Source organism: Phyllostomus discolor, chromosome 3 (genome assembly GCF_004126475.2).
Source record: "Phyllostomus discolor isolate MPI-MPIP mPhyDis1 chromosome 3, mPhyDis1.pri.v3, whole genome shotgun sequence".
NCBI classification, from domain to species: Eukaryota; Metazoa; Chordata; class Mammalia; order Chiroptera; family Phyllostomidae; genus Phyllostomus; species Phyllostomus discolor.
Genome location: NC_040905.2, coordinates 213,648,669 through 213,670,079, shown reverse-complemented (window position 1 = coordinate 213,670,079; position 21,411 = coordinate 213,648,669). Strand labels below are relative to the sequence as shown.

The window sequence follows — 21,411 nt, the reverse complement described above, 5'->3', positions numbered from 1 at the left end:
AACGTTTCCAGAAAAACGGACCCCAATCCTCCGCAGTCTCTTCCGAGAATCGAGGGCGGGGAGCACGTCCTTATCACGGACAGGCCCCTGTCACCCTCCTACCGCAGCCAGGCCGAGGGATCAGGAGGAGGACCCCGCCCTGCCCTGGAGTCTCCCTCTGGGGGCGGGGCCCCGGGACAGGCCAGGCCGATCCCTCCAGAGCCCTTGCGGAGGGAGGATGTGCACGCTCTTTGTCCACACAGAGCTTCCCAGAATCGGAACCGTTCTGCGCACAGTCTAACGCGGCGGGCTTTTTCTCTCTCTGGCTGCCACGAGTGGCCCTCCACAGCTCGTGTCCCCAGCTCCCGCCTTCATCAGGGGGCTGCGGAATGCCTGGGACCGGGAGGCAGGGCCGTGGCTGATTCACTCGGCCCCTGGGGGAGCCGGTCAGGCGGCCTCCAGGGCTCTCACCGTTACACCCACCGCTTGGGGGAACATCCTGGCGCAGCCTGGAGCCCCTGAGGCTGGTGGGAAGGCTCCGGAGGGAGGGGCCTGCGGGGGGCGGGGTGAGTCCCTGTGCCCAGCGGGCCCTGAGCCCCTGCTTTCCTTTGGCTTTCGGCACCATTGTTTCTGTTGTGTACACCACCTCCTGCCTGGGTGGCCTCTCCCCTTTCGCTCCCGACGGCTTCGACACTCTGAGGTTGATGGGGACCCCATGTGGGACTGGAACTCTCCAGAATCATTCGCACCCCATCCCTTCCCTCCAGGCTTCCAGCCTGACACCTCTTCCCAAAGCAGGCTCGCCTGCCTAGGGCGGCCAGGCTGGGCATGGGGGGGTGCTCAGCCTGGGGTTCTGCCCCCCCCCCCCCAGCCTGCCCCCCAGGGGAAGGCGGCTGTGAGCAAGCCCAGCCTCAGCCTTGGGGAGGCCTGCACCACGTTCCCTGCAGGTGCTCGGGCCCACGCTGCTTGCAGGGGGATTTAAACAGCCTTAAAAGCCCGGAGGAAGTGAGGAGGGGGAGGCAGGCCCAGGATGGAGGGGCTGGCCTGCGGCCCGCGGCCAGGCCAGGCGCCGGACACCGGCAGCCTCGGACTTTGGCCCCCGGTTCCCTGTGTCAGCTGTTCTATTTCAGGCTAGGTTACTCCTCGTCGGGGGAATTCTCAGTGAGCCGTGGGAACCCAAAAAGGCGAGGGCTGGTGTGGCGGCCTCGGGGCACCCTTCTGCAGCCCATGTGCCCCCCTCCGGTGCCAGGTGTGGGGGCTGAAGGCTAGCATGCTGACCCTGTCCCCATGGAGAATGTTTCCCATCTCCTAAGCCAGTCTGGTGCTCCTGGATCTTTCCCCACAGAAACAATTCCTAGTGGTGAAAGCCCCACAGGGGCAGCCGAGGGCCATGGGCAGCCTGGGGACGGGGGAGTGGGCTGCGTGGGGCCGTGGGAAGCCCTCAGGATCAGTGAGCTGCAGGCCCGGGCTGCAGAGCCGCTGCCGTCCCAGTTGCCACGTGTGGCAACTCGGACACGGAACCTGCAAACTGGCAGGGCCGGGGGCTGGAGGGGGGACGCTGGAGGCCCCCAGGTGCAGGGTCCAGCCCCAGCCCTTTCCTTTCCTCACTGTGTGGCCTCAGGGAAGTCACCCAGGCTCTCTGAGCTCCTCATCTGTGAAAATCAGAACATCTAACCGCCATGCCTGGGCTCTGGGGAGACCGCATTTACAGTCCCCCCGCCAAGACAGGCGCGCAGTAGGGGCGCAGGGGGAGCAGCTGCGCGGGGGTTTAATGGCAAGGACACATGCAACCACTGTGACGCAACCGGGAAGCAGGTGCAACGCTAGCAGCCAAGTGTATATTCCTTACAGATGCCCCCGAACCCCCGCTGCACAGCCCAGCCCGCCCCACGACGGCAGCAACAAACATCCAGGAGCTTTGAGACCGGCCCCTCGCTGCTGGGGCCTCCGAGCCCCGCCTGCCAGTCGAGGGAGCCGACTCTGTCTCTCTAGGCGGCACCTCCCTCGCCAGCGGGGATTAAGCCCCAGCGGGGCGGGCGGGGAGGGGATTTGCGGAGCGGAACGGGTGGGGCCGGCCTGGGAGTTGGGACCGCATTCCAGGGATTCCTGCTCCCGGAGCCGCCTGGCCGGCCCTGAGGGCCTGGGGCCTGGCTGGGGCCCAGCACGCCCTGCGTGGCCTACAGGGGCCATCTTTGAGACCCCCCCAGGCCTGGTTCCTCGTGGGGACTTCGAAGAAGCAGGGAGTGGACGCAGGCTTTCTGGGCTTCACTGGGAGGGTCTTGGTTAAACATCTACCGGGTGCCCCCGCCCCCGCCAGCAGGCAGCGTGACCTGAGCGGGCTGTCCCTGCTCCCACCAGCCCAACAGTAGTGGGGGCAGCAGGCCAGCGAGGCCCAGGGTGCTGGCAGGGACGGGAAGAGGTGGAGAAGCATGGGCAGCAGGTGGGGTGGCTGAGCCTGGGGACCTTGAGGAAGGGACCTTCAGGTCCCCACGTCCCTGGGGCTGAGGGACTAACTGCCAGAGACAGAGCCCAACAAATGGGACGCTCGGTCGTCTCGGGTGAGGCAGCCCCAGGAGTCACCCCAGAAAGGGTGGCGTCACACCGGGGGGAGAGGTGATTCGGGGGACGGGAGGCTGGGGAGCTTCCTGGGGGCGAGAGGAAGAAGGGGGCAAAGGGCTGGGTCCCTGGTCGGCGGCACACCGGCCAAGGCCCGGGGGGGGAGAACTGGCAGTCCGTGTCAAGAGCCAGCAGTTCTTCCCGTCCCCGCTGTGCCTTCTGTGCCCGGGAAACCGAGGCTGGGGGAGACCGCCGAGGATGGGGACGCGGTTAGCACTAGCAATGACCTTCTGGGTACCAGGGCCGGAGTGGCCCATGGGGACCCAGGGACGGTGGGCAAAACGCCTGTCCTGGTGGGCTGCAAGGAAGCGTGGGGGAAGGGAGCGCAGAGCCCAAGGAGGGGCCCACGGGGGCATAACTCCCCCAAACCAGCTGTCCGGGCATAAGGACCGGGGGAAAGGAACTGCACACAAGCCCCACTCACCTGGGCGGGCAGGGCCCTCGGGCTCTCCGTCTGGCAGTGTCAGCAGCTCCGGGGAACAGCGGCCCAGCTCAGGCTGGCCGTCCAGGCTAAAAACCCGGTGTGCAGCTCCTGGAAGCTGAGGATTCTGGGCTTTCCCGCGTTCCTCGTCTTCCAGGACCCTCCCTTATCAACTGCCATCGGAATCCAAAGCTGCGGGCTGGGCTGTTAAAGGGCCAGAGCCCCTGCCCCCAGCCCACTGCCGGCCCACCAGCCACGGGGAGCTTAGGAGTTTCTCCCCCGTGGTCTGTGCCTCCACCACCTCGTGGAAAGCCCTCCACTGTCCCCGACGAAATGTGTGTCACCGGGTGCTTACATGGGGCTTCCCCACAGCTTCGAGTCCGATAAGAAGGGGATGCTCCTCCCGGCTGGCGTAGCTCAGTGGATTGAGTGTGGACTGTGAACCAAAGTGTCGCAGGTTCGATTCCCAGTCAGGGCACATGCCTGGGTTGCAGGCCATGACCCCCAGCAACCGCACATGGATGTTTCTCTCTCTCTCTCTATCTCCTTCCCTTCCCTCTCTAAAAATAAATAAAAATCTAAAAAAAAAGAAAAAAACAAGGAGATGCTTAGTTTAAGCTCTGCCATGGCCAAAGGACCATTTGGACACACCGCATAGCTCTCTTCCTCGGGGAAGAGAGCATTGCTTTTCAGTGACCAACTCACCCATCTTCCATCCATCTGCCCACCCAACAAGCATTTTTTAACTGATTTAAGAGAGAGAGAGGGAGGGAAGGAGGGAGAGAGAGAGAAACCCCGATTTGTTGCTCCCCTAAATCACGCACTCACTGGTTGGTTTGTTTTTTTTTTTAAGATTTTATTTATTTTTAGGGAGGGAAGGGAGGGAGAAAGAGAGAGAGAGAGAAACATCAATGTGCGGTTGCTGGGGGCCGTGGCCTGCAACCCAGGCATGTGCCCTGGCTGGGAATCGAACCTGGGACACTTTGGTTCCCAGCCCACGCTCAATCCACTGAGCTACGCCAGCCAGGCACTGGTCGGTTCTTGTCTGGACCCCAACTGGGAATCGATCCTGCAATGTGGGCATACGGGGATGGTGCTCTAACCAACTGAGCGATTGAGCTGCCCAGCCAGGGCCTCAGACTTAGACACGTTTTAATTTATTTTTATTTTTTTTAACATCCTCACCTGAAGCCATGTTCACCGACCTCGGAAACATCGATCCGCTTCCTGCACAAACCCAGCCCCAGCAGCCTGCAACCCAGGCCAGTGTCCTGACCAGGGATGGAGGAGCCCGAAACCCCTGGGGCCCCGATGACTCGCCGGCCAACGGAGCAACTGGGCCGGTGTGGACGAGCTTTCTGGAGTTTTTGTTAAGTCGCTTTATCTGCCGTGTTACTCGGTTTCAGGATTTTAGCCGTGACTATGGGGATGGACGGGAAAAGCACTCAACAAAGTTAAGGATTTTCTCATTTTCACTGGAGTTTCTACCTCCTGGAGGAGGGAGGCGAGGCCAGTTCACGGGGGAACCTGGTCTGAGTTCCGAGTTCTGGGGTCAGGGCCCTGATGCGGCTGCACCCGGGAGCTGGAGGGCTGGATGTAATACTTCCAACTTGGCGCTGGGACCTGGGGCGCACGTTTTGGGGGTGGTGTTAGGCTAGAGGGGGGAGGCGGGCCTGGTAAACGCTCTCAGTGGAGTTTGGGTTTGAACCGAGGACCCTGGGAAGCCCCCTCTGAGTCTTCAACTGGGTGTGACAGATTCGAGCTGGCGTTTTAGAAGTTCCGACTGCGCTTCCGAGATTTGCACGAGCCCAAACCAGCGGAAGCAGCGCAGGCGGGCGGATGGAGATGCCCTTCTTCATCCTTAACTGGTCGGTCACTTCTTTAGTCACTGCCTCATGCTCCAGGAGAGCAGGCGCACAGGCCTCTGGGTCGCAGAGAGCCCCCGCGAGCCGCGCTGGGGCTGGGCCCGGGTGGGACGGGGGCTCAGCCTCCTCGGGGCTTCGTACCAGCTGCCAGTCTTCTGATCTGTCTCTATGGCAACCACGCAGCTCATTTCCCCGGGCATTTCCATTTCAAATGCGCTGTCCTTTTGTTTGCACAGTATACCAAGTCATATTCGGTGTCCCCGTTTTTAATTGGGAAATAAGAGACCGCGTGTGACTCTGCCCGCGGGCGGGGGTGGGGCGTCGAGCTGGGAGACCACCGCCACCTCTAAGACTCTAAGACCCACGTGGGCAGCAGAAGTGGGGCAGGACGGGGAGACTGCACGGGGCTCCGGGTTCTCGTTGCGCTCCTGAGCCCCGCTCCGTGGGCCTCCTCTCCCCCTGTGTAACTGCAGGTGACGATACCTGTCAGGGACATCACCTTGCACAGGGCAGGGCAGCTTTCATGTTTGATAGGCTCTCCTCGGTGGGGGGCTCGGGAGGGAAGCGGGCGCGCCCTGCGGGAGAGCCACTACTGAGGCGCAGAGCCGGTATCCGGAAGCTTTCGGGCCTCGGGGGGGTCTTCGCTTCCAAGTGGGAAGGTAAGGGTCCCGCGCAATCGTGGAGACACTCAGCGGAGACCACGGCCAGGGCCGGGCTGTGTGCGGTGGACGCGTCAGCGGCCGCCCCGAGCGTGCGCGCGCGCGCGACGCAGGAGGGAGGGACGTAAGCCCCGAAGAAACGTTGGGGCCCCGCCAGCTCCTCCCCGGGGGCACCGCTGCAGGGCGAGCTCGGGGTGTGAGCATTCGAGGGGCACGGTAGCACTTTGCGGTAGTGTCTTTATATTTCAGTTTTTAGAAAGTGCAGGGGAAGGACGGCCTGCGCCGGCCACGTTTCGAGTTAAAGCTTTTAAGCAGAAAGCACGCACGACGTACTGTCCCTTTAAGGCGTTGGCCCCGCCCGAGGCATTCTGGCCTCTGCCGCTGCCCGTAGCGCCCCTCCGAGAGGCCGGCTTTGTGCTCTGGCCCCGCCCCGACGCCGCTTAGGCCCCCCGCGCACGCGCGCTGGGGCCCCGCGCCGACCAGTCGAGCTCGGCCCGGCTCCCGCCCAGTCGGCGGCCAGCGCGACTCCCGGAGCGCCCGCTGCCGTCCGCCACAGCCCGGGAGGTAAGCGGGGGACGCCCGGCCCGCGAGCACGCGCGGGGGGCCCGCGTCGCTGCGCCCCCGAACCACCGCCGCCGCACGTGTTCCGGCGGGCCTGGCCTCGGCCCGCCCGGGCCCTTCGGTGCAGAAGCCCCGCGCGTCCACGCCGCCTCGCCTTCCGGGTCCCCGCCTGGCGCCCCTCGGCCCCTCGCTGCAGCCTCGCCCCCGGCGGCCCCGTGCCCCACCCCCCGCGGGCCCTCACCGGTGCCCGGGGGTCCCGGGCGCTCACCCGGGCGGCGGCTCCCCAACGGCCTGGTGACGAGCCCTCCGCCCGGGGGCTGCGGCTTCCTTCTGCGGCCCGTCAGCACTCGCGCTGGTCCCCGCGGCCGCTCCGGAGAAAGCCCCCAGGCCCCCCGACCCCCACGGCCGGCCCGTCTGCCCGCCCTCTGCCGCGGCTCGCCCTGCAGCCCCGGCCCGCTTCTGGTCCGGTCTGCCGGGGCCCTTCTGGGCGACGTGGAAAGACGCCCGGGGCCGTTTCCCGGCGCTCGAGGCGGCCCGTCCCCGGGAGCGGAGCCCGGGGGCACAGCAGGACCCAGGCGGGAGAGCGCGCCGCCCGGCGGGCGACCACCTGTCTGCCCGCACCTGTGGGCCCGGCCTCCGCCCCGGAGCTCGGCGGCCCGCACTTCACGTGCGTCTGGAGTCGCCCGCGGTTCGGGCGCCCCCGGGCCCGCCCGGGGGAAAAGCCCGCAGGCAGGAGGAGGGGTCTCCGGAGGCTACCTCCCACCCGTCGCCTCCTTCCCCTTCTCAGACCTCCTTTCTAGGGAGCCTGCCCGCGGCCACAAACAATGGTTCCACGGAGCCACCGGCGCGTTCGTGGAGAATGCGAGCCCGCCGCCCACCCTGCCCTTAGGCAGACACTCGGAGGGCGCGGGGTCCCGCGGCGCTCTCAGAAGCCCGGCTGGTTTTCTGTGTGTTAACAGCTGTGGCCCCCCAGGTAGGGGCGGCGGGGCCGGCATCCTGCTTCCTCACCTGGGAGCGGCGGGTGTGCTCCAGTCCCGCCTCCCTCCTGGTGGGTCGCAATTTTTATGCTAAAACGGCCTGTCTGGGCCCCCTGACGGGCTCTTTTCACCCCGAGTGCAGCCCGCTGTGCTCCACAGCGCCCGGCCTTGTGTGGTCCGGCTGCGGCCTCTGCAGCCCTTGCCCTTAGCCACGCCCCCTTGTCCAGCGCCCCCGCCCCCACCCCCACGCCCAAGGCCCGGGAAAGGGTGGCGGAGGCGCCTTTTTGAGCCTCAGCGGGTGTGCGGGCACGGTCTCCCGGTCAGGTGGAGCGGCCTGCCCTCCTCTCCCGCTCGGGGCCGGGGCTCCATCCGGGCTGCAGACAGCCAGCGGGGCCAGGCCCTGCACAGCTGTGTCGCCCAGCGACTCCTCCCTGCTTGGGCGGAGACTTGCATTGCTCGGAGCCCGTGCAAACTTGAGTTTCGAGCCCCAGGCGACGATTTACTGTGTATACTCACTGGTGGTGGTTCCAGCGGCCGGGGGCTGGGTGGCCCCCTCTGACTGACACTTCCCTGGTTTCCGAACCCCCTGGCGTGCTTCTGGGCAGCGCTTTGCCCTGCAGCTCGGGGGGAGTTCCGACTGTCCTGGTGTCCCCTCCTGCGGTGTGAGCCTCACCTGCGGTGACCTGCACACACAGGCTGCCACAGGCGGGCAGAGCTGGCTCTGGCCAGGGCTCCCCACCCGAGCCTCCCCACCCGTAGTCTTGGGAGCTGCCAGCCCCGTGGGAGCGCCCTGTGCCTGCAGCCAGCACAGGGCGACAGCAAGGCGGCGTAACTGTGAGGAGGGTGCCCTGAGCGCCTGTGTGTTCGAACGTGGCCGTGAGCAACACGTCACTTGGGACACGACTGAGGACTTGGAGGAGCCCCTGGTCTGTGCGCCCTGAGGCTCGGGCCCTGCAGTGGGGCCGGCGGGTCTCCCGACCGGGGCCTTCGGTCTGTGCTCTGACTGCGCGGGCCCTCGGGGAGACGGCACCCGCCTGCCTCGCCGCGCGCCTGCGGACTGGGGGTCACGGAGTGGCCGGCGCCCTCGCAGGCGGGTCTTTGGGGACGGTCTCGGAAGAGGGTGGCCGGGGTGTCTGGTGGAGCGTCTGGGAAGCATCAGCAGGGAGCGGGGTCCAGGTCCGGTGCCCCTGCTTGGAGCAGTGCACCCGAGCTCAGGACAGTGGCCAGACGGGTTTCATCCTCTTCCCTACAGATCAGTTTTGAACCGTGTTCCTCTCGTGGGCCTGGGCCCCCGCCGTAGGTCCTGACCAGCAGACGCCCCGCCCGCCGCGAGTCCTCTGCCTGGAGCTGCCGCCTCTCCGCCGGGCCTCCCACCCCGCCCGGCCGGCCTCAGAGCCATGGCCACGGAGGAGAAGAAGCCGGAGACCGAGGCCGCCAGAGCCCAGCCCACGCCCTCGTCGTCGGCCGCGCAGAGCAAGGCGAGTCCCCGGGGGCTGGCGGAGGCGCCCGGGCTGCAGGGCCCTGGGCGGTCTCAGGCTCGTCGGCCTGCCCTCCCCCCTCGCCCAGAAGTTGCTGGGTTTGTCCACCTGTGTGTCGTGTGGCGGCTCCCAGCCCTGTCCCCCGGCGAGGGGGCTTTAGCAACAACATGGCTCCTCCGTCCTCCTCGCAGGACAGTGTCTGTTGTGAAGGCCCCGCCCCCATCCCCACCGGCCGCCCCGCCCCCGGCCCGCAGCTCTGAGCTGGGGCAGGTCTGCAGGCGGCAGGCAGGTCTGCAGGCGTGCCTGAGCTGCTGGCGGGCGCCCCTCCAGACCTCCCGTGGCCAGGGGCGGGGCGGGGGGGGGTCCCCACACTGAGGGGGGCTGCAGGAGGAGGAGGAGCAGCCGAGTTTAGACTTGTTGGGTTCCAGCCGGGCTGCAGACGGGGTTCGGGGGGGCGCTGGTTTGGAGCCGAACGTAAGGTCCGACGCGGAGGGTTACATTCGGGGAGACAAACCCAGACCGGCCTTCGGTGGGACCGGCCGGCGGCGCCCACCCGCCCCCCCTCCCTGACGAGCACTGTCTCTTCCCCAGCCGACGCCCGTGAAGCCAAACTACGCCCTGAAGTTCACGCTGGCCGGCCACACGAAGGCGGTGTCCTCCGTGAAGTTCAGCCCCAACGGGGAGTGGCTGGCGAGTTCCTGTAGGTGCCTGGGGGGCCTCGGCTGCCGGGAGGGGCCCGCTGGGGGGCCGCCGCTGCCCGCCCCTCCGGGTTGGTGCGGCGTGGGCTGTCGGGAAGTTCCTCCCCGTTGGGTTGTGCCCCCTGCCACCAGGGTGGGGTGGGGTGGGGTGGGGTGGCGGGGATGGGTGAGGGGAGGGCGCCGGCCCTCCCCTGGGGCTCGGAGCCCCTCCCACTGGCCCCAGGGGCTCCCTCGGGGAGGGCCGGGGTTGTGGCTGCCGGGCGGCCGGGCAGTGCGACTCCGCCGCTTCTGTCCTCCAGCCGCAGACAAACTCATCAAGATCTGGGGCGCCTACGACGGGAAGTTCGAGAAGACCATATCCGGGCACAAGCTGGTAGGTGTCCGCCTGCACCCCGGGGCCGACCGCTGGGCAGCCTGGGGCCAGTGGTCACTGTGGGGGCCCCTGTCCCGGGCCTGCCGGGTGAAGGTGCTGGGTCTCCCCCGAAATCCTCTCTGGGGGTTGGTGGCCGTTTGTTGGTCGAAATACGAGGAGCAGTTTACTGAGAAGGTCACGCGGGTGGGAAAGGGGAGCCCGCTGGGCTACGTGGGCGGGAGAGGGGCCTGTGGGGCTTCGGGGGGGGGGGGGGGAGGCGGGTGTCGCCCGGTGCAAGGCCCCAGGGCTGTGTGGCGCAGCGACCACAGGGCAGGGCGGGGGGCCTGCTTGTCTGCCCGTAGTTGGGCGTCAGGGTCCGGCCTGCCCGGACCGGCCGTGTTCCCCCCACCGAGACGGTGGCCCTGCGTGCCCCTCGCAGGGAATTTCGGACGTGGCCTGGTCCTCGGACTCCAACCTCCTGGTCTCCGCCTCGGACGACAAGACCCTGAAGATCTGGGACGTGAGCTCGGTGAGTGGGTGCCGCCGGTGCCGGGGGTGCCGTGGGGGCGGCCGGCCCGCGGGACTAACCCCGACGCCGCTCCTTCCAGGGAAAGTGTCTGAAGACCCTGAAGGGGCACAGCAACTACGTCTTCTGCTGCAACTTCAACCCGCAGTCCAACCTCATCGTCTCGGGCTCCGTGAGTGGGCGGGCCCGGGGGCGGGGTGGGGGCGGGGCCGGGGCTGCTGCCGAGCCCTCTGCGCTGCCCGGCCGGCCCCGACCTCTCCCCTCGCCCCCAGTTCGACGAGAGCGTGCGGATATGGGACGTGAAGACGGGGAAGTGTCTCAAGACCCTGCCGGCCCACTCGGACCCCGTCTCGGCCGTGAGTCCCTCCCTCGGCGCTGCCCGGCCCTGACGGTCGGTGGCAGTGCGGAGCGATGACGGGGATGGGGCGCTGGGGGCCCTGGGTGACCTCCCGGTCCCTGGGAAGGACCGGGGGTTGTAGTGTGGGGGGGGGTGTCCCCAAACTTAACCTGGAGCGGGGTGGGCAGCCCTGGAGGGGGAGCCCCGCCTGGGCCTGCGAGGGGGGGTCAGTCGCTGGGATGGGGGGGGTGGCTGGAGGCCGGCGGGCCCTGTGCGCGCCCCCGGGTGCGGCCCCAGCCCTGCCGTTTCTCGGGTGGCAGCGGGGAGCACAGGGAGGACCTAGGGTCACCACACAGGGCCGTCGGCTGCTCGGGGGGGGAAACGTGGCCAGAGTGCGCCTTGGTCAGCGGGGAGCCTTGGGGGGTGTCAGCCCCGGACGGAGTCACGAAAGCCCATCTGTGGGCTGAGGCGGCAGATGAGTGCCGGCGGGGGCGGGCCAGGAGCTGCGTGGGGAGCTGCCCGAGGAGGGCGTCGTTGTGTTAGAGAAGTTTTTCCTCTGACCTCAGTTTCCTACGGAAGGGAAGCACACTCACTGGAAAAAAGGCCGGGCGGCGAGCGGCGGGTCCCTGTGGGGGAGCTGCAGGCGCTGGAGTCGGCCCCGCGCCCTGGGCTGGGTCCGTGTCCGTGTCCACCGGCACGCCGCCGTCCGGTGGCAGCAAGGCCTCTGCAGCCGCTGGTCCCCCTGCGGGCGTGCGGTCTGCGGCCCCGGCACTGCCCACCTGCCGGGGGCCGGTGCTGTGTGGCTCGTGCTGTGGACGCCGCCCCGTGCCCCTCGCTCTCACAAAAGGAGCACAGTGGGCCCGCTAGCCCGAGCGGCTGGGCGACGAGTGTGGAGGTTCCTGCGGGTGAACCGCAGGAGGAGGGGTGCGCGGTGTCCCCGTGCAGGCCGGGCCTGGTTGAGGATTCCCGGTGGAGCAGACCCCGGGCGCTGGGACTCGGCTCCGCCCCTCATCCAGCTAGACCCCTCTGGCCTGGCCTCCTGCAGCGGCTGCTGCTCGTCAGCTGTGGTGACGCTTGCTGTCGTCTGTGCCGGTTTCGGGTGTGCGGCGCGGCGGCTGGACAGTGACCCCCTTGCAGGTGTCCACAGCTGCTCTGTGCCCGCCCACCCCCCTGCCGCAGCCGGGCAGCCCGTGTGTCGTCCTCGCCCTCCCCAGGGTCTCCGGCCTCGAGCGAGCCCCTGCATGAGTCACAGTCCCCGGGTTCCCTCCGTGGAGGGCTCCCAGTGACTGCCGTCGGAGCTGAGACTCGGGCTGCAGTTTGGGCGGTCCTTGCACGTCCCTGTCCGGCGCCCAAGCGGGTGTCGGTGGGCGGCAGAGGCGGTGCTTGGACATGGCGGGAAGGAAGCGGGCGTCGGCACGTGGGTGGGGGTCCCGTGTCTGCGCGTTGTCGGGCGCGGCGGCCTCCGGAGAAGGGTCTTCTGCGGGCCGGAGGAGCAGGTGGCCGCGGGTGGGCCGCCGTGGGTTAGAACGGGTCGCCTGGGCCCCACACGGTTGGGGGCAGCTACCGGCAGCTCGAAGGGCGTTGGCTGATGGGGCCGGTGGGAGGGGAGGACGCTGAGGCCGCAGCTGGGTGGTGCCCAGGCCACCTGCCGCTCGTGGCCGCCAAGCGCCGTGTCCAGGGAGAGACGCCCGTGTGTGTGGGCGCTGCGGAGCGCCGTGGTGGCGGCCCGGCCGTCGCGTGCGCACACGGAAATCACTGCAGGGGCGCCGGGCCCCCTACAGCCCGTCGGGGCGCCGGGCCCGATCTCTGTGGCTGCTGCTGGCAGAGAGGAGGCTGCCCGTGCCTGTGCTGCCCACGGGCGTCCCGGCGGGCTGACAGGGCCCAGCACCCCCGGGGAGGGGCACCATCCCGGCCTCCAGCCCTCGGCGTGTCTGGTGCCGGCGGCTCTGTGTGTGGGCCGGTGTGGGGCGTTTCGGTTTCACGGCGCGATGCCCCCGGCACCTCCGAGTCAGGGACGCAGCTGCCCAGCAGAGAACGGCCCGGTGGCCTGGCTGCGGTGCCGCGGTGGCGACCCCGGTCTGGGCGGCGGGGGAGCTGCTGGGTGGCCCGGGATGGAGGCTCGATGCCTCGCCAGGGGGCTCCCCCGCCGCAGGGAGCAGGGTGGGTTGGAAAGGGGTTCCTGGTCGTGAAGGGTCTGTCCCGGGCAGAGTTGGCCCAGGACGTGAAATAAAGTGGCAGCAGCCGACGGTGCTCTGAGCCCTTAGCACTGCGGTTCTTCCGCCCCTGGAAGACCCGGGTGGGCAGGGGGAGGGGGAGAGCCCAGAGGTGGGTCAGCTCCAGGACAGGCCCGTTCGGGGGGGGGAACCCTGTGGGGAGGGCCTCTTGCCGCCGGACACTCAGAGCAGAGGGCGGTGTGGCGGTGCCGCGGGCTGGTGCCGGTGCTGGGCCTGGAGACCTGAGCAGCCCAGGTCTCTGTCTCCTTCTTGGACCCGGGAGGCCCCGGGCGTCCGGGCTGGGGGGCTCCAGGGTCGTTCTCAGAAGGCCTCCGCACGCACCTGCGGGGTTTCTCTCCTGGGTTTTGTTGCTTTTGTGCAGTAAGGTGGGGGACGTTGTTCCCAGCCCCCGGGGGTCGGGCTGCCCTGGTGCCCAGGCGGCGGGGATCTCGCTGGTTCAACAGGACGTGACCTCGCTGAGTGGTCGCTGTGGCGGGTGCGCGCCCTCCCCGGGCCACCTCAGGCCACCCCTCCTGCTGTGTCTCGTCGTCCAACTGGCTGCTGGGCAGACACTGGGGGAGTGACTGTCCCCGAGCTGCCCGAGGGTCTGGAGGGGCCCGGGGGTTGGCGCTGGCGAGGGCCCCACGGAGGGCGGCGCAGGGAGGGCCGTGGGGGCGGGTTGAAAGCGAGTCTGCCCCCCAGGTGCACTTCAACCGGGACGGGTCCCTGATCGTGTCCAGCAGCTACGACGGGCTCTGGTGAGTGCGGGGCGGGCGGCCTGCTGTCCGGCTGGTGGCGGTGGGAGGGGGTGGGGAGGGGGCTGCCCCGCCTGGCGTCCCCCCGAGGGGGTGTCTGCCCTGAGCGGGGGCACCCGGACACCCCCCACCACAGACGGGGGCGCAGGAGCCCCGGGGACAGGGTCTCGGGCAGAGGGTCCCGCTCGGCCCCGGCCGGGCTGCGGGGTGGAGAGGCGGGAGGGTGCATGTGCGGGCGGGCTCCGCGGAGTCCATGGGGGGCCGTGCAGCCGAACTCGGGGCTGGGTCTGGGGGGGCAGCTCCTCTCGGGCTTGGCTGTCGGGTGGAGGGGGCGCCGGCCGAGGAGAGCGTCCTGCCCGGGCGGGGGAGGAAGGAGACATGAGGGGAGGGAGGTGCACCCCGTGGAGCAGAGGTGACGTGTGCAGGAGACAGGGGCGGGCGGCCCACCCTCGGGGCAGGCGGCGGGCTCGGGTTGGAGACCCTCCGACCCTCTGTGGGCTCCCGGGCCACCGCAGGCCCGGCCAGAGGACAGGGAGGCACGTGGCTGGGGGCCTGTCCACGTGCTGCCGGCTGTGACCGGCTGTGACCGGCTTCTGAACCGTCTCTCGTTCCGCTGTGCAGCCGGATCTGGGACACCGCCTCGGGCCAGTGCCTGAAGACGCTGATCGGTGAGGCCGCCGGCTGGGGGCTCGATCCCGGGCTGTCCCGCAGCCGTGCTCCTGCCCCCGCCCCCGCCCCCTTGCTGCCGGGGCCCGGGGCCGTGTGCGAACGCTCCCGGGGGGCTTCATGCCCCTGCAGGGGCCCCGTCGGCTGGGGAGGGGTCGTGCTCAGGGCTCCCACGACAGGCCGGGAGCTGGAGGAGAGGAGGTGGGGCACCCCCCCCCGCCCCCACAGGGTCCTGAACCGAGATGGGTGCTGCCCTTCCTGCCCGGGGCTGGGGCCCCGGGCCCCCGAGTCAGCGCCCTGTCCCCACGCAGATGACGACAACCCCCCCGTGTCCTTCGTGAAGTTCTCCCCCAACGGCAAGTACATCCTGGCTGCGACCTTGGACAAGTACGTGCCCCCGCTGCCTCTGTGAGCGCTGGGGTGGGGGCTTCGGGTCTCGGTCTGTGCTGGGGGGGCCCGGGCTGCTCTCAGGGTCTGCCCCGAGCCTCCTGTCCCCCCCCCCCCCCCCCCCCGCTCCCCCGCCAAACCCCTGGGGTCCGACTTCCCTTCCTGCGGCCATGGGCCTGACCTGTGGCCATGGCCCTGACCGGCGCCCTCTGCAGGAGGCCCTTGGGCGCCGGCTTCCCTCTGCGCCCAGCGGGGAGCCCTGGTGAGGCCCGGCCCCAGCCCCAGGCTTGTGTCCGCCCTGCCCCGGAGCACGGGGCCGCGTGGCGCCCAGGTCTGTTCCGGGCCTTTCTGGATCCAGGCCTCCCCGGTCCTTGTCCGGCGGCTCGGGACAACCCCTGAGTGGTGGGGGGCACGACTCGGAAGCCCATTCTTGACCTGCAGACACTTGGGGTTCTCGCCCTGTGCCCGGGGCGTCCTTAAGTCCCCGGACCCCACAGTGTGCTGGGTCCCTGCATGGGGAAGGGGTCGGGGGGCTCTGGCCCAGCCTTGCTCCAAACTCGGAGCGGCGGGAGGGGGCACAGCGCCAGCGGGCAGCCTCGGAGAGACCCCGGGGTGCATGTCTGACCCCCCCTTCCTCCTTCCAGCACGCTCAAGCTCTGGGACTACAGCAAAGGGAAGGTGAGTGGCCGGGAGACCCCTCGCTGGGCCTGGGCTCTGGGTGGGCCGGGTACCGGGCCAGGCTTTGCCGGTGGCGGAGCTGAGCCAGGCCCCGGGCAGAGGGGATGCGGGGAGCCGCCCTGTGGCGTGGGCTCAGTGCAGGCTTCTCAGAGACCAGGGGTCCGCCGATGGCCAGTGGGCAGGCCGCGGCTGGACCACGGGGGCTCGGTGCTGCGGCCTCGGGGTGCGTTTCAGGCCCCGCCCGGGCGGCCTTCCCGGGCCTGCGCGCTGGTCTCGGGGGGCTGGGCGGCGGGAGGGCAGGCGGGGGCCAGGGCTCTGAGCGGCGCGGCCCTGTCCCTGCAGTGCCTGAAGACCTACACCGGGCACAAGAACGAGAAGTACTGCATATTCGCCAACTTCTCGGTCACCGGCGGCAAGGTGAGGCTCTGGCCCGCGCCCGTGCCTGCGGACGTCTCTGTCGGCCGGACGGGGTTGCACGGCACGGCGGGTGACCTGCCAGGGTGGTGGGGGGGGGCTGTTCTCACTGGCCTGCCACGCTGGCTCGCAGGGAGGAGGACTCCGTGCCCTGGTGACGGATGACGGGGGGGGCGGGGGGGGGAGCTCCTGGCCAGGGCCCTGCCCACCCTGCTGCCCTGGCGTGTGACGGAGGAGACGGTGACACTCGCGTTAGCAAGTGGCAGTGTAAGGGGTCCCTGACGTCTCCTCCGCTCGGCGGCTCTGGACGCGCCTCGGCACCTGTGACACCGCCCGCAGGCCTCTGCGCGGGTGCGCTGTGGGGCCGTCCCGTCGGCCTGCGTTCGAAGTCGTCAAAACTGGTGACTTTTTTGTGTGGTCACTTGAACGTCGAAGACGGAAGAAAATACCAACGAGTTGAGCGTATTCTTGATCACGTCAAGGAAGGTAAAGATGGAGGATTTGTGCCGTGCGCGGAGGAGGGGCTGTGGCCGGTCCGACGCGCCGAACACGGTTCGCCAAGTCTCTCGTCTGCCGCGTGGGGCGCAGTCGGACGGTCCGGCCGAGCGGTGCTCCTCCGCCGAAGGCTGCCTCGCGCACGGGCGGGTGCCCCGCAGCGCCCTGGCCTCCCCGCCGGGAGCCGACAGGGGGAGACGCTCAGAACACCCAGACCAGTAGTTACTGTGGAAGTGAGAAACGGCCCGTTCTACAGAGAAGACTCAGCGGACCCTCTGCCCCCCCCCCCCCCCCATGCATCCCAGGCGCCCGCCGCCTGCTGTCCGGGGGCTGCTGGGGCGAGGAGCCGGCCAGGCTAGGACCATGGTCCCCTGGGGCTCGGGGGCTGGGCTCCTCCCGGCGCCGCCAGGAGGTGGGGGCCTCGCCTCACCCCCCGCCCTTGTCCCCAGTGGATCGTGTCGGGCTCGGAGGACAACCTGGTGTACATCTGGAACCTGCAGACGAAGGAGATCGTGCAGAAGCTGCAGGGCCACACAGGTAAGCGTGCGTGGGGCCGCGGGCCGCTCCCTGGGGACGGGTGTGGACGGGCCCGGGCGCCGGTGCTCGGGTCCCGGCTCCGCCTCCTTCTTTGGCCCTCTGCTGGCCTGGCGACACCACCTGTCCGGAGGTGACTGGCCAGGGCCAGGTGATCTCTGCCTCGACCTCTCCGGCGGCCTGAGCTCTGAGGGGCTGCCCCTGCCGGCTCCTCAGCACCTGGGGTCCCCCTCTGTCTGTGCTCAGCACTCGGGGTGTCCATCTGCCCTGGCGCCCCTCCCCCTCCTGTCCTGCACCTTCTGCAGTCGGCAGAGAGCAGTATGTCGGACGCACCCCCTAAAACACAGCACCCCGTGGGGTTCAGCCTGGAGCGAGAGGGCCCCCAACGTCGGCCTGCGCCCAGCATGGGGTCTGTGCCCCTCGGGGACAGCCTGGGAGGAAGCTCGGCCCCCAGGCCCGCCCGTCCCCTGTGGGCAGGCTGGCCCCCGGAGGCTGCTGCTCCTGCAGCCTTCCAGCTCAGACCCAGGCTCAGTGTCACGGACGCTTGCCGTCTCCCCCGTCCCGTCCCTGTCCCACCCCCGTCCCCCGGTCCCCTGTCCCCCAGTCCCCCGGCTCCCCTGCGCACCGCTGCCGGCAGCGCACGGCTGCGTGTCAGTGGTCTGCGCTGGGCGGGCGGTGGGGGGGTGGGGCAGCGGCCCCGGGCCCGGAGGCAGCCGTGGTGACCGTGTCGGCTTCCAGACGTGGTGATCTCGACGGCGTGCCACCCGACGGAGAACATCATCGCATCGGCCGCGCTGGAGAACGACAAGACCATCAAGCTCTGGAAGAGCGACTGCTAGGCCCGGGGCTCGGGGCCGCCGGGGGGCCGCCGGGCTGGCCGGGAGCGGAGCGTCTCGGGGCCCCGGGGCCGGGCCGCGGCATCTGGGAGGGGCCCGGACTTGAGTTGCCTCTGAAGACGACGGCCTTGGGGGAAGTGTTACCGTCAGAAAGTTCTGGAAGGAGACGTTTCTTGCCAGTTCCTCTCACACTGTTTGGGGAAGAGTTCCTAGTCTGTATTGTGTTCACACAGTCCACAAAAACTTTAATTTTTTATTCCAGAGGGGTGAGGTGAAGTTCAGTTCCTGAGAGTTGTGTGTTTTCCAGTAAACGTTCTGTGCCGTTCTCCTGTCTCGTTGCCCCGTGCAGCGCTGTGCGCGGTCGCCCCACCCCCGTTCCCGCCGCAGTGGCTCCCCTGGGAGGCTGTGCCTGTGAGACCCCTCTGTGGTCAGGGTCCCCGTCCCCGTGCCGGTGGTCCCCGGTGCTCACGCCGTGCGCGGCGCCCCGGCCGAGGGGCAGGCTGTGCCGGGCGTGGCCGCTGAGCTCCCAGGTGGGCTCGTCTCCCGGTCGGCAGGAGGTGGGAGGACTTAGGGACAGGCTCCTCCAGTGGCTCGTCATTCTATCCTCGTCCCCAGGAGCCTGGAGCTGCCGGGGACGCGCTCTTGGGGTGGGGGCGGGGGTCCCCGAAATGCCGATGGGACACCGCAGGCAGCTCTGTGATGGCTGGGGTGCCGGGGGTTCTGGCCCCTGACTCTAGGCCTGGGCCCCGGTCTGCAGGGTGGGGTCCACTTTCTGCCCGTCCCTCACCAGGTAGCCGTGTGTCCACAGTGGTGAGCGTGGGGCAGGGGCTGAAAAACCAGTGTCGTGGGGCTGCTGCCAGCCCACGGGGACCCCTGTGTGGAGCGAGGTCCCCCCTGGGGTGCAAACCCAGTCTGCCAGCCCCGGGACCTCTGCGGGGGGGCGCAGTCCCACCTGGAGCGACGGGGTGGGTGCAGCCCTCTCCCGCTTTGCTGAGGCCCACATCACAGTGCTGGGGCTCTGGGTGGTGCCAGGTGATGGGCGAGGCCTTGGCCTTCGGGCAGGCAGGTGGGCAAGGGTGGGGGGCCACCCTCAGATGGGCTTCCAGGGAACCTCTGTGGCCACTGTTGCAGCGTGAATGTGGTGGCTCTAAAGGCCCCTGGGGGCAAGCTGCCCACGGTCCCCGTCCTCCGGAAGTGGGTGCCCACGGGGTCGCCCGTCTGGGGGCAGGGGGTGGACAGCTGTGCGGTGTGGGTCCGACACTCGGGCCGGGACCTGCACTTGCAGTGTGTTCTGGTGGGGAAAGCTAAGGTCTCGTGTCGGTGTCCCAGGGCCTGGCTCGGGGGATGCTGGGGGCCCCTCAGTTTTGTGGGTGCTGGTGCCAGTTGGCCCGGGTGGTGGCGGGGGGTGTGTGGAGCACTGGACCCTTGAATATAGTGTATTTTTTCTACATTGGAATTCTCTGTTGTAGATTTATGTAAAAATACATTCTCTTTTTGAAAATAAAGGTTTTCGTGTCTTTTATTTTGGTCCAGTAAGGAGTTTTTACCCTAACACGCAGCTGTTATCGGGGGAGGGCTCAGCACGGCTCCTCCCTGCAGGGCGCTGGGGTGAAGGCCCGTGCTTTGTGGTTTGGTTTTGTTCTCAGTGTTAGACAGCCTTGAGTGTTGTGGGTGACACACATCTGTGCGAGCCGTGGACAGTGCGAGAGAAACAGGCAAGCCCGGGAAGTCGCCCAGACCCTGCAGCCACGCTGGCTGGGAGCAGCTGGAGCCCCGGGCACACACGAGGCCCGAGGGCGGAACCCGGCCTCCACCTGGTTCTACCCGGCGGCCGCGCGGACCCTCACTTAACTGCTAAGGAGCAGTTGCATGTATACAGTCCATCCCAAAGTAACATTCGGCCCTCCGAAGGCCACCGCAAGGCTGATGTGGCCCCGGTGACAATGAGTGTGACACCGCTGATGTCATATATTCGCTAAAACCAAAACTCGGTGACAGAAAATTTCCAGGAGAAACCCTCACGTCCCAGGCACGGTGTATGTGCCCCTCCCCTGGTAGAATAGAGCCCAGAAGTTTTGTCAACGTACGAAATGTTGAAACCTGTAGGAACTGGAATTTTTTTACGAGTGTTTTGAGCCACACTGACAATTGAGAAGCAGAATCCCAGTGGGTTGAGAAGACAGTCTGGACAACGTCCGTTCTGCAGCTCATTTTACACATGAGTCTCAAGGGGGAAACCCAGGGACTCCGTGAAAGCCGTGGGTGACAGATGAGGGCCGTGGGAGGGAGTGAGGCGGGGTGGGGGGTGCAGGGAGAACCCCGGATTGGATAGAAATGAGGTGCTATGGCAGCCACCAACTTGTTTGACCACGGAGCGGATACCAGGAGGGGCTTGTGGTCTCTGGAGGTGGCTGTGCTGCGAGGGGCCCAGAGGAAAGGGAGCGACTCGGACCACCCAGAACCGTGTAGCTGCAGACGCACAGAGACAGCCGGGCCCAGGTACAGGCTGGCCTTTGTCGCGGAAGGGGCCCGCCTAGGCCGGGAGTGCCGGCGGACCCGCGGGGCCGACTCCAGCTCACGGTCCCGCGGCTGCTCTGCGTCTCCCAGGCGACGGCTCGGGCCTCCCCAGCTCCCCCTGCTTCGCGCGCCGCACGTTTCCCTCCACCTGTTGCTCCTCAGCGGCGAGCACGCAGCACCTGTAAACGGAGCTTCTTCAAGAGCGTCCATGCCCACAACACCCCAGTCACACCTAGAATGCTCTGTAACGAAGTATCTGATACCCAGACTCCCCCAGGCGTCTTCGTGTCTTCTAAAGAGTACGCACACACGTGTATTCAGTGTGCACACACGTGTGCACCCACGTCCCCAAGCACAGGGCTGGTCTGAACGGCGCGGGGTCGGGGGATGTCCAGCTCCGGGCCTCCCTCCCCCGGGTCTGCGGGCCGGGCCGGGGTGGCCCCTGCCGCCCTGCTCCGGGTTCGGCCAGAAGCTCGTGGGTGGCGCTGGGCGCTCTCTCCCCCAGCGGCGTCCTCCGTCGGGCCGGTCTGATGCCCCTGCATCCGTCAGGTACACGTCATCCAGGTCCAGGTGCAGGTCCGAGCGCTCCATTCAGGCCCCCGCAGCATGTGCTCCGGACACGGGGGGAACCGCCCCGCCAGCCCTCGGGGCTGCCTTTCGGGGGCGGGGGTTCCCGAGTGGAAATGCACATCCTTTCCCGCTCTTTGGCCTGGGAGGACGGCCCGGGGGCGCGAGCTGTCCCCTGCAGGCGGCTTCGGGGGCGCACCGGGACGCCCACGCCGTGCCCGGGCCTCACCGCCCACGACGTGGACGCGGGCAGGAGTGGGGTGGGGGCGCCAGAAACCGTGGGAAGGTAGAATCCTAGCATCCCGACGCGGCCCGTGAGAGGCGCGCTTGCCCACGGTCTCCCTCGGGTCGGTGCGGGAGCCTGGTGTGGATCAGAGGAGCCCGATGCCGATGCCGCGAGACCCGGGAGGCCTCCGTGGGCCCCGCGGTCGGGCTCGCAGGTGCGCGGTGCAGGGTTGGGGGAAAAAGAAAAAAAAACAGTGGTTAGATGCCACGAAGTAGGTGGCAATGCCTTAACCGTATGCGTGTTGTCAGGCCCGAGGGCCTCTTCCATCCTTGTCAAGGGGAGTGCTAACCTTCTCTCCTTTCATACAACACAGCCGAATTTCCGCGAGCTGGCTATTTAAAGCCCCAGTTGTGCGCCACCTCACGGCTAGGGTGACTTTTCTTGCGCGTCTCAGACACACGCGTGAGAGTGTTCACGCCTTTTATGGACCGCCGCAGCTACCCTAAATCACCTACATTTTGATTTAGGCGAGTGAGAAACCTCTATTTTTCGTGCTCTAATATATTCATAAATCTGGCCAATCAGACGCTGCGAGGAGCACCCGGAAGTGCTCGGCGTCCTTCGGCCAGCTGGATTCCCCCGGAAACAAAACAG

The 21,411-nt window shown here is 68.1% G+C and overlaps 1 protein-coding gene and 1 non-coding gene across 2 annotated transcripts; one reads left to right on the top strand and one right to left on the bottom strand.

Annotated features, from left to right (window-relative positions):
• The first annotated feature begins 5,985 nt into the window (after nt 1–5,985).
• WDR5 (WD repeat domain 5) lies at nt 5,986–17,773 on the top strand. Its single transcript, XM_028519661.2, has 14 exons — nt 5,986–6,104; nt 8,379–8,556; nt 9,148–9,256; nt 9,554–9,627; nt 10,046–10,135; nt 10,215–10,304; nt 10,405–10,488; nt 13,385–13,440; nt 14,059–14,105; nt 14,415–14,490; nt 15,135–15,168; nt 15,511–15,585; nt 16,527–16,614; nt 17,350–17,773. The coding sequence occupies exons 2-14, from the start codon at nt 8,476–8,478 to the stop codon at nt 17,448–17,450; spliced, it is 1,005 nt and encodes a 334-aa protein (XP_028375462.1). The 5' UTR covers nt 5,986–6,104; nt 8,379–8,475; the 3' UTR covers nt 17,451–17,773.
• Nucleotides 17,774–21,002: 3,229 nt separating this feature from the next.
• LOC114514642 lies at nt 21,003–21,128 on the bottom strand. The gene has a single exon (XR_003686093.1). It is a non-coding gene; the product is annotated as a U6atac minor spliceosomal RNA (small nuclear RNA).
• Between the last annotated feature and the right edge of the window lie 283 nt (nt 21,129–21,411).

Bases quoted from the DNA above. Each gene is read 5' to 3' on its own strand.
- WDR5 (XM_028519661.2), top strand. From the start codon at position 8,476: ATGGCCACGGAGGAGAAGAAGCCGGAGACCGAGGCCGCCAGAGCCCAG. The intron at 10,489-13,384 runs GTGAGTCCCTCC...TCTGCCCCCCAG, and splicing joins ACTCGGACCCCGTCTCGGCC to GTGCACTTCAACCGGGACGG. The intron at 14,106-14,414 runs GTGAGGCCGCCG...GTCCCCACGCAG, and splicing joins GTGCCTGAAGACGCTGATCG to ATGACGACAACCCCCCCGTG.